The sequence below is a fragment of the Abramis brama genome (genome assembly GCF_963993115.1).
Source record: "Abramis brama genome assembly, chromosome: 4".
Classification (NCBI taxonomy): Eukaryota; Metazoa; Chordata; class Actinopteri; order Cypriniformes; family Leuciscidae; genus Abramis; species Abramis brama.
This window is the reverse complement of record NC_139966.1, coordinates 31,501,398-31,513,200: the sequence shown is the minus strand read 5'-3', so window position 1 is coordinate 31,513,200 and position 11,803 is coordinate 31,501,398. Positions and strand designations below refer to the sequence as shown.

General features: G+C 40.3%; 2 protein-coding genes across 3 annotated transcripts; both read right to left on the bottom strand.

The window, feature by feature from the left end:
* Positions 1-487: 487 nt before the first annotated feature.
* Positions 488-2,508, bottom strand: LOC311081518 (uncharacterized protein). Of its 2 annotated transcripts, XM_084112069.1 has the most exons (4): positions 1,982-2,508; positions 1,596-1,739; positions 1,195-1,403; positions 488-919 (listed from the first exon to the last, which is right to left on the bottom strand). In XM_084112069.1, exons 1-4 carry the CDS (start codon positions 2,157-2,159, stop codon positions 893-895), a joined length of 558 nt encoding a protein of 185 aa, XP_083968195.1. In that variant the 5' UTR covers positions 2,160-2,508; the 3' UTR covers positions 488-892. The 2 variants fall into 2 exon arrangements, with proteins under 2 accessions (XP_083968195.1, XP_083968194.1); XM_084112068.1 differs by lacking the exon at positions 488-919 and having other exon boundaries at positions 1,079-1,403.
* Positions 2,509-2,874: 366 nt separating this feature from the next.
* LOC311082162 (uncharacterized protein) lies at positions 2,875-11,683 on the bottom strand (the record flags this gene model as incomplete). Its single annotated transcript, XM_084112904.1, has 9 exons — positions 11,250-11,683; positions 10,147-10,278; positions 8,340-8,446; positions 7,323-7,514; positions 7,144-7,212; positions 6,863-6,964; positions 5,276-5,401; positions 3,190-3,222; positions 2,875-3,048 (listed from the first exon to the last, which is right to left on the bottom strand). Exons 4-9 carry the CDS (start codon positions 7,440-7,442, stop codon positions 2,875-2,877), a joined length of 624 nt encoding a protein of 207 aa, XP_083969030.1. The 5' UTR covers positions 7,443-7,514; positions 8,340-8,446; positions 10,147-10,278; positions 11,250-11,683.
* Between the last annotated feature and the right edge of the window lie 120 nt (positions 11,684-11,803).

Here is an 11,803-nt window from a genome sequence, read left to right as displayed (position 1 = left end):
GCATTAGGCTTGTTGGACTTCATGCAGCGCTGCGCAGACCGATCAGCGGCTGACTTGAGCAGTGCATGCCGGTTAGAACTTGTGTCCGACTTCAGACAGCGAAGCCCCGTGACTGTGACGTATGGTATCAGAGTACGGCGAGAGCGATTGGAGAGCAGGAGGACTCAGCCAGCGCAGCTTCTCCAGAGCGACTCATGAGCTCTGATGACGACACAACTGATCCACGATTGGCCGAATCCACTGCAACACAATGATTAAGAGTTAATTCTCACACCTTTAGTTCCACTAATGCTCACAAATCTGTTTTTATAACAGTGAAATCCCCTTTCATGTAGTCACGCTGTTATATTGTCATGTTTATCCAAATAAAACTGATACAATGTAGACCCCACTTCATCGGTATTTAGGCTTATGTTGAACTTTATTCTTGTACAAACAGATGCTGTATTAAGCAGTACATGTATTGCATGAAAATGTCTCTGAAATATCTGTGTATTTGGCAAATAATGCATTTATTTCACTTCAGCTGTGGTAAAGTATGCAAACACAGCGTGAGCGTCTCTCAATTTTAATTTCTATACCTTTATCCTTATTTCTTTTAATTTAGCTCCATTTCTTACAAAAAGAGTATAATGTGCAAAGTGTTAAAGTGTTTGTGCCTCCCTACAAACCACCCTTTCTTTAAGAGTCGTGATCCTGTTCCGCACATAATTTCTCACACCAGTCCATGTTCGCTGCTTCAAAGCTTCTGGCTCTGCGTCACTACGGGAAGCAGAAAGTGTCCGACTCACGTGTCTGTTTTCAGCTCCTCCCGCCTGCACACTGCAACTCTCACCGATCGGTTACATCCAGCCACGGCCCATGTCCAACACACCTATTCACTCTTCCCTTTTTATCCTCTTAACATTCTCTCCTCCCTCTATGACAGAAATATCAAAAAGTTTAACATGACATTCCATCCAACTTCATTGCAACTGAACAAAGAAAACTGAATAATGAAAATTGACTATCTTAATATCCTCTACTTCTTCATTAGCCTTCTTATACTCTAACTTTGCACTTTATATTCTATTTCATTCCATCCTCAAAATATTTCTACACCTATATCCTCATTTCTTTTAATTTAGCTCCATTTCTTACAAAAAGAGCATAATGTGCAAAGTGTTAAAGTGTTTGTGCCACCCTACAAACCACCTTTTCTTTAAGAGTCGTGATCCTGTTCCGCACATAATTTTTCACACCAGTCCATGTTCGCTGCTTCAAAGCTTCTGGCTCTGCGTGAATGCATCTTTCACAGTCTTGCTTACCAGGAACTTTGTATGTCTTGATGAACTTCATCATGTGTCTCTCTACTGCTTTTACCTCACTGTCCTCCCATTTCTTTTTTGGAGCGTTTGAAGAACCTATGAAATAGTTAAAAACAAGTAAATACTCATTACACATTCTCATTACAACTAAATTGGTGAGTAAAGACCAAATCAAGACTAATGTGTCCTAATGTGTATATTTTTTTCATTTGGCTGGATATTGCTGCATGGAGCTGATTCATGTTTATTTGATTATTGTTGTTTGTGTAGTTTAGAGATTTTTCTTACCTTGATCCTCCCATGAAACAGATTGATCAGATTGAACAAGTTGATCAGTCTCTGCTGGTGCTGTTTTCTGAGATAGGTCACTGTAATCCTCCTCATCACTTGACATGGAATCACCTTGGGCCTCAAGTTGCTCTAAATAATTCACTGACAAAAAAATTTACACTTTATTGCTTATACTTACCATCTGTGACATGATTATATATGTTACCGGCAAAGTGTGAAATCCCGTTATTGTATAGAATGCCTGATGGTTACCTAAGTTACCTACCTACATTACCTAGGGCATTCTATAGAATTCCGGATTACACACTTTGCCGGTAACATATACATTGTTTTGCAAATATGTAAAGAACAGATACACACAGACAGTCCAAGTATACTCGTACCATTTGGGTCAATTTCAATGTCATCAAGTTTCTTTCCTTTGTAGTCAGACAGTGTTCCTTTCTCCATGGCCATTAGCAGCTGGGAGAGCACTTGTTCAACAGGATGGGGTCTGATGTGACCAAACATACCAAAAATCAGCTCAGATGAATCGGATGGTAGTTCTTCTGGACATGACATTGTCAAAAGTGCTTTGATACATCCAACATCTCCCAACGAGGCAGGTAGTTCATCTGATCAATTTATGACTGTACCATCACCAAAAAAGATGAAATGCCAATCTAAAGAGACAAACACCTTGTCTGGTGATAAGACTTTTATTCAGTCAATGCCATCACCAAAGACGGAACTCCGCAAGGCGTACAAGAAGCAGTATTGCCTTAATTGCTCTAAGCCATATTCAAAAATGGCAAGACACCTTGAATTTGTCCATCGCAACGAAGTGGGGGTTGTAAAGGCAATAGCATTTCCAAAACATTCCAAAGAAAGACGAGTACAGTTGAACCTCCTTTGAAAAAGGGGCAACTTTGCCCACAACAAAGATGTGGTGAGACAAGGACATGGGGAGATGATTGCCTACTACCGTTCAAAAAATAGACAAAGAGCCAAAGAATTTATTCACTGCATTTACTGCCAAGGGCCTTATAACAAGCGTAGCCTTTGGAAACATATCAAAAACTGTCCTCTGAAACCTAAAGATGATGATGCCCAGGGCAGGAAAAGAGTTCGACCTCTGTGTGCTCTAAACACACCAGTCGGCTTAGAAGTGAGCAAAGGTTTCAAGAAAATAGTGTCCTTTATGAACTATGATGAAGTTTCGCGTGTAGTTCATACTGACAGATGCATCTTTCCTTTGTAGTCAGACAGTGTTCCTTTCTCCATGGCCATTAGGACTTTACTCATTTTTGCCAGCTGCAGTGTTCCCTCTGCGATGGACAAACTCAAGGTGTCTGGCCATTTTTGACCATGTCATGTCCAGAAGAACTACCATCCGATTCATCTGAGCTGATTTTTGGTATGTTTGGTCAACATCGCTGTAGTCTGTGTCACAGACGGTACTTCCTGAATACTGAATGAGAGAATATAACACTTACTCAAGGCAGTGGTTCCTGTAACATTATGTTTCATCGCATTGTGGATACTGGCAAGCAAAGTCATAATTATGCCAAAAAAATTGAGCATATAAAGTATCACATGGCAAGTCACATACCTGTCTTTTTCTTGATGGCCTTAAAGAGGATATCTGGAAGAGGAGAAATACAAACAAATATAAATAATATATAATTTCATATAATCTATTGTTAGTTCTACAAGTGCAATACAGCCAGACCATCCCAATAATTAAGCAAATTAATCTACCCACCTCCCTTAATGAGAGTGTCTCAGACATCTGCGATTTTGAATCACAGATAAGAGTGAAGATAAGGGTGGAGCAAGAGAAGATGATGATGATGATGATGAAGGCTGCGCATAGGAAGGCAATGAAGGCTGCCCAGGCGAGGATGATGAAGATGAAGGCTGCCCAGGCGAGGATGATGAAGATGAAGGCTGCCCAGGCGAGGATGAGGATGATGAAGAGGAAGGCTGCCCAGGCGAGGATGATGAAGATGAAGGCTGCCCAGGCGAGGATGAGGATGATGAAGATGAAGGCTGCTCAGGCAAGGATGATGAAGATGAAGCCTGCCCAGGCGAGGATGATGAAGGCTGCCCAGGCGAGGATGAGGATGATGAAGAGGAAGGCTGCCCAGGCGAGGATGATGAAGATGAAGGCTGCCCAGGCGAGGATGAGGATGATGAAGATGAAGGCTGCCCAGGCGAGGATGATGAAGGCTGCCTAGGCGAGGATGATGAAGGCTGCCTAGGCGAGGATGAGGATGATGAAGGCTGCCTAGGCAAAGATGAGGATGATGAAGATGAAGGCTGCCCACGCGAGGATGATGAAGATGAAGCCTGCCCAGGCGAGGATGATGAAGGCTGCCCAGGCGAGGATGAGGATGATGAAGAGGAAGGCTGCCTAGGCGAGGATGATGAAGATGAAGGCTGCCCAGGCGAGGATGATGAAGGCTGCCTAGGCGAGGATGAGGATGATGAAGGCTGCCCAGGCGAGGATGATGAAGGCTGCCCAGGCGAGGATGAGGATGATGAAGGCTGCCTAGGCGAGGATGAGGATGATGAAGGCTGCCTAGGCGAGGATGAGGATGATGAAGATGAAGGCTGCCTAGGCGAGGATGAGGATGATGAAGGCTGCCCAGGCGAGGATGATGAAGGCTGCCTAGGTGAGGATGAGGATGATGAAGGCTGCCCAGGCGAGGATGATGAAGGCTGCCCAGGCGAGGATGACGAAGGCTGCCCAGGCGAGGATGATGAAGGCTGCCCAGGCGAGGATGATGATGATGATGAAGGCTGCCCAGACGAGGATGATGATGATGAAGGCTGCCCAGGCGAGGATGAGGATGAGGATGATGAAGGCTGCCCAGGCGAGGATGAGGATGAGGATGATGAAGGCTGCCCAGGCGAGGATGAGGATGATGAAGGCTGCCCAGGCGAGGATGAGGATGATGAAGATGAAGGCTGCCTAGGCGAGGATGAGGATGATGAAGGCTGCCCAGGCGAGGATGATGAAGGCTGCCTAGGCGAGGATGAGGATGATGAAGGCTGCCCAGGCGAGGATGAGGATGATGAAGGCTGCCTACTAGGCGAGGATGATGAAGGCTGCCCAGGCAAAGATGATGAAGGCTGCCCAGGCGAGGATGATGAAGGCTGCCCAGGCGAAGATGATGAAGGCTGCCCAGGCGAGGATGATGAAGGCTGCCCAGGCGAAGATGATGAAGGCTGCCCAGGCGAGGATGAGGATGATGAAGGCTGCCCAGGCGAGGATGAGGATGATGAAGGCTGCCCAGGCGAGGATGATGAAGGCTGCCCAGGCGAAGATGATGATGATGAAGGCTGCCCAGGCGAGGATGATGAAGGCTGCCCAGGCGAGGATGAAGGTGGCATGGGTGGCGCAGGAGCTGGTGACGGTGATGAGGACAGGGCAGGAGAGCATGAGGTTGATGAGGCCATTATAGAGGTGGACAAAGCACAGGGTGCCGATGAAGAGGGTGCATCAGATGTGGATGCGACTGAGGATGACTGTGACAGCTTGAAATATAATTTGAATAAAAATATAAGGTCTAAAAGCAAAAGGACTAAGCAAACTGTTAATTAATAAAATAAATGAATAATAAAATAATTAACCGTTAATTGACTGAGGCGTTGATCACAGAATAGTGTGATTATGTTCACATATTACTCACCAAACAAACTTTTTGTGATTGCTGTTTAGCAATCTTGTGTTCCTTTTCAATTTCTGCTCTGTTAAAACGTTCATAGCAATCTTCATGATGTTGTCTTAATTTTGCCAATCTTGATTGAAACCGCTTCTGCAGATATATAAAGAGGTATTTAGCTTAAACAAGAATAAAATGTACATTAGCAATATTGAAAACTGTGGCACCCATTTCAGACAAGAACAAACACACTGTAGGAGTGAACAAAAAATGTTTTGCACATTTCAAAGCAAAGATCATTAATAAAATAAAAACTCTAAACAAACATTTATACAAACTTTACATACAAATTGTGACAATAGTCACATTAATAGTTACATTGGTTCAGAGTCAGACATTTAAACTCTGAACCAATAACTATACTTAACTAGCAGAGGTTGGTAGTAAGGCGCTACATTTACTCCATACCATCCAAGTCATTTTTAGTTTGTTTGTTTTAATTGTGGGTACATTTTACATAAGTGTGGGTACATAAGTACATTTCTAATGGCAATACAATTTTGTATCATTTGAAGCGTTTATACACTAGTGACGGGTCGTCATGAACGAATCTTTAATATGACTCGGGACTACCGAGTTGTCTCAGAGAGTGATTCGTTCATTTTGCGCTGACCGCACATGCCCAACATCCCATGGGTTCTGTACTGGAAACAGAAATGATTAGTTCATCTCTCGAGACTTCGGGTCCAAGTCTTTCGTTCTTCCGGTCAGTCCCACAGAGGCTATGCTGTCAGTACCGGAAAGATAAATGATTAGTTCACCTATCAAGTCCACGAAAACTCAAAAGATGAACTAATCAATTCTGTATCCGGTAGCGACTGCATAGCTCAGCCTATATGGGGCTGTCACGTGATGCACGAATGACTTGAACCCAAAGTCGATAGACTCGAAACGTGAACTAATCAATACTGTATCTGGTACTACAGACTGCAAAGCTCAGTTTATGAGGATCACGGGATGATCGAACGGCTTAGATCGGGAGGTGAGGTAAACTAACAGAATGCATAGCCTGAAGACCCAAATAAATAAATTAACTGTTTCTTATAATATGGCCTTTTTCTTGCATTGCAATTTTTTTCTTATTCTAAATGCGATCAACATTTGATGTGTTTGGGGAATTTGGCTAACATGTAACATTTTAAATACATTCTGCTGAAATGAACGAAATAACTCGAAAAAAGATTTGTTCATTTTGATGAACGAGATTTAAAGATCTGAGTCAGTAAAATGATCCGAACTTCCCACTACTATTACACACGTGTGCTGGATGAAGTGGATATGCACCTACAATCAACTAAAACCAAACCTTTAAAAAGCATCCTATGGTTTGCCAGCGATAAAGATCTTTTCGAGTTGAACACCTGAGCGCCAGCTGTTAGTGGTTGCCTGTGTTGCGTGTTCATTATTTTGGGGGCCAAGCAATGAAGGGAGGGGTGTGTCTGTTTGGGTGTCGATTTCAAATATCAATAGTGTTTCTCAGAAATCACTCACTGCACTTTCAACTAGCTGGCAGTAATCATCAGTAGATAGTTGCTGCATGTATGAGATGGTTACCGTTTTATTCATTGATGTTATTGCTTTGCCTGACTGCTTATATGGACCATTGCTGTTCACCTTGTCCAATTCAGGAGAAGAAACAGAAGCTGAACAATGGGGCTGGATGTCAGAAAAGAAACCAGTGAATATCAAAATCAGAATATTTGTAAAGGACAGAAAAACTTGTTCATGTTCATTCCTCTAGCTGTCCTACACGTTATCTATCATTTCTTTCACACACAACTCTACGCTGAAAGAGTCAATAATATAATGATACAGATGTTTTAAAGTGGACTTACCGATTTCTGCAGACCCAAACTGCTGGCTGGCTTTTTATCAGTGGATTCTGCTGATGCTTTATTCAAAGGCTTGAGAAATATGAGACCACAATCACATGGTAACTAATCAGAATGAGAGTTAAGATTATGAGATTTGTGAGAATTACTGATTAATCTCTTTAGCATTTTCTTGATAGTACCTTGACTCGCCATGGCCAATCTGAGTCGCCATAATTGTAAGTGATTTCCTCCCCTGGTAGAATGTCTCGTACAGCAAAGAGACACAGGTGAGGTTTTCTGCTCACTTCAACGGTTCTCATTTTGCAAGTATTTCTGGTCTCATCATTTACATAAGTCTTCCCAAGGACGAGTCTTCTTTAGATGCATCCATGCTATAAAGACATAAAATGACCACTCAGTACTAGCTAGACATGTACAGTTATTATAAGTGGTTCTGAACCCCAGTCCTGGGAACCCACCACTCTGCATATGCTGTATGTCTGGTGTTTTAATCCACCTGATTCAGATGAGGAGTTCATCATCAGAACACAGCTCTATGAACTCAACTGAGTGTGTCAGGTGAAGGAGACATACAGAATCTGCAGAGAGGAGGGTCTGAGAACCACTGATCTATATGATATATGAGATTAAATGGCGCACTGCAACATCCTCTCAGCTCTCAGATAAAGGCATCTAAAATTAATCATTTTGTTCTCTTTAGGGAATACAGGGAAAGCCAATTTAGATGACTCAAGGAAACTGCACTCAGTACTCTTAATGTCAGTTCATGTTGAATTTTAATTATTAGGGTGTGTTCACACCTGGCATGTTTGTTTAGACTGTTAGTGTGGTTAATTTGAATAAGTGTGAACACTGCCATCTGAAACCTGGTGCCACCAAACAAGAGGATCCAGATGCTGAATAAATAGGTCTCAGTTGGCTTCCAAACGAACTCTGGTGCGGTTCGAATGAAAAAAGAATGTAACATGGACCCAGAGACATGTAAACGAACCAAAAACAGGAAGATGTGACCCTAAAAAGGACAGACTGGTCAAGCATAACAGGTTTGACAATAGAAATGCCAATCTGAACACTAAGCGGACCCGGACCAAACGAACCAAGCGAACAGAACTCCAGGTATGAACACATCCTAAGTATTTTACAGTTCCAGATATTTTAGCATCCTTACTACATCAATCCAACAGTTCTGTACTCACCACCAATTTTTGCCATGCCACTGAAAATCAAACAGGAACGTGTTCTCAGCTTCAGTGTAGTGTTCAGTTCGGTCGGAAGAAAGCTCCAGTGGTGAAAACTCCACGCCCTAAAGAGGAGAAATACATTAGCTGCAGTTTCTTTAATGTCAACTATTATTTTATTACTAAAAGTTCTCTACCATATGACGTACATTATACGATGTGAAAGGGAAATTACTTAAGGAAAATAGTCAAAAGTCAGGCTAATCTCAAAGCATGATTTGCTTTTTATACTTTACATTATACTTTTAAGTCTTAAAATTATACAGTTAAAATTACATACATTTTCTTACACAAACCTATTTTTGCAGGCCAACCCGGTAGTAGTTGAACATCCCCTGGTTTCCTCCACAAAAACCCACTGGGATTTGCAGAAAATAAGCTAAAGTTAATCTATAAACTACACCACGGTTGACCAACTTCAACTTCCTTACGATGAAGCTTCAACAACTGTGTTGCATTATTTTAAAAGACAATTCTGTTTGTTTATTATTTGCATCTCTTTCAGGTAGTTTTTCTTTGTGGTATATGGATGTTTTATGTGGCTTCTATAGTTTAGATAAAAGTATAGAGTTTTTTTTTTGTTGTTGTTGATAAATGTGCCTCCAGGAACTCTAAAGCTTTAAAATCCATCTCCCTGTGTAATATTTATAATGTTTCTGCATTATTATAATGCATGTTTGACTGATTGTGTGATGTATACATCCCCATCCCTACATCTACCTAGAATAGTTTGCAAGAGTGCGATTATAAACACAACGAGGCTGTGAAAGTGACTAGATGAGTTAATCTGTTCAGCTGATGACGTTTAATGTCCCAGACAACCCGTCTCCCATTTAGACACTTGTTAACAACTGCCTTTTACCAGACAAGTAAAGGCTTTTAAAAAAAACACACAAGAGAGTATTACTATTTTATGTTGTGGAGTAAAGCGTGAAAATATCTTGATCTTGTGCTAACCATGGATCTTATTTCAGGAATTTAACCAAAACCCATTGATCATGTTTACATGCACACCGATACGCTGATAACAAAATAAAATCACCTTCTTGAAATAATCCATTATCCAGGTTTACATGCAAACCAATAACCACGTAAACCACTACTTTATAAGTAAATCAGGTTAATGACGTCAAAACCTAACCATTCGTTTATCTGACTGTGTATTTCATATGTCATGTCAGTTGTGATGTTAAATAAAGCCCAAGAGTATTCCAGAATTTCAGAGGAAAACTTCCAGACTCATATTCTCCTCTCATGCAGTATCGGGTGCAGGATTTTGACTGTACCACTTCTGAACGAGATGAGAATACTTTTAAGAGGTTCTTGGGTCAAGAAAACACTCGCTCTGTCTGGATGTGCTTTAATCCACAATAAGGACACTTTCCTGTCACACATCACACATGCTCCCTTCAATAAGCCACAGAACACAGAGGTTAATGTGTTTACATGCCGGGCAAATCTGCAAATAAGGGGCAAAAATCTATCTGTGTCGATTGGTTTATGCTTATGCTGTTTATGGTGACCTTAGTCTGCGTTTACATGACCACATGCACTGTCGGCTTATTATGCATAACTGGGTTCAGAATGTGCAAATAAACATTGACTTTGGGTTGATGGAACCAGAAATGCAAAAATGTAACTGGTTTTGTTTAACTTGTGAAACATGGATATTAGTTGGCCTAACAACCATATGACTCACCTCACATTAAATTCTCAGTTTTGTAGATTAACGTTATTACTAAACTGCTTAGTAATTTATACTTGCCTTTATATTTGCTGATGAACTGCTCTCGAAGCCCAGGCTTGTCGGTTTCACAGGTAATGTGATGCTCAGCGTCCTGCAGAGGTTTTTTACGCCTTTTATTTCCCAGCATGCTGAATTTCTTTCTTGAAATGACTGAAAAAAATAAATAAAATAAATATAAGGTGAATGAAATAAATAAGCATATTTAAAAAAATCTTGTTGATCTTACTGGAATTGTTCACCCAAAAACATACATAATTAACATACAATTATATTAATTGTTGTTTCAATTGAACCTCATGTTGTTCCAAACCTGTGTTGTGTTTTTTTCTGTTAAACACTAAAGTATATCTTTATATTATATCAACAGAGCTCTATTCAATGACAGCACATGTGACCAGTCAACAACAGGCATTTAGATAAAAAGGCAATGTCAATGATGCCAAAAACCATTAGTTCTTGTGTGCCTTGTGACCACAATTGACATCAATCTACTGTATATTCATATTTGATTTAAGAGCGTATGGGAGATTTTCAGTCAGTAACCAGCTAGATTCATAGGGGCTATTTTTAATGTGCTTTTGGTCTGCTTTGGATTTGACACACAATAAAAATACTATAAAGTGTCTATGTACTGGCATTGGGCAAAAAAGCTCTATAAAGATAAATAATAATAAGAACAGGCATATAATGTAATAAAAAATATTATATAAAATAAAAATTATCAAATAATAATGATATAAAAAAATTGAATTCATTATTTCATTATTTATACAAATTACTGTTGATAGTTGACAACACTTTTGATAAAAAAAAAAAAACAATGATATAGGCTAGTAGACTATCACTGACTCAGTTGTTTAGATTAATTTGCAGAATCTAAAGTACTATTATATAAAAAATAACAAAATTCTATTTACTGGCCATTGCCTACAAGTTGGCAATAAACTTTTTCTTTATTGCAGCAAATCATCATATTAGAAGCAAACTCAAATACAGTCGAGAAGTAAATAAAACCCTAAGGAAAAAATAATTAAACAACTAAAATAAACACATCTTACTAACTTTCATATTTCACAATGTATTTAGTTATCATGCATTTTGAGGACAAGTCTAGATCTCACCTTTAGCCTTTAATGCGTGCGTGGTGGGGGTTGTCGTCGTCTGTTTCGCGTCCCATTGTCACGTGTCTGCATTTCCCGGGAAAACACATCCACGGTCGCAGACTTGCGTAAATGACGTAATTACGTATTTGGATTTCACGTTGAAATTGTGACTACATTTATTTAACCTAATAGAAAATTATCTGATGGCAAGAATCTTTTTTTCCACAGTTTTAATCACAGTACTCTTTCTTCAAACTAAAAAAAAAACAAAACAAAAAAACCTGTGGTGAAGTGAGTCTTTCCAGAGTGTCTTTTCCGGTCTTTTCTAGTGGACAGAGCACATGATCACTTTTAAACGAATCCACCCGCCTCGAACTAGGAACCACTGCGCATGTGCGTACAAGCACAGGTTTAAAAGAGCAAAAAATGCCTAAATGAGCAACCTAGATCTCTTGAACAGGCATATTATTTTCTACTAATATCATTAATCAAAATAGTAAATTGATGTCTGCAAATATACAGCAGGGCTGATATGAGCTAGTATATCTCCAGTTCTGCACTTGTCTGTGTTG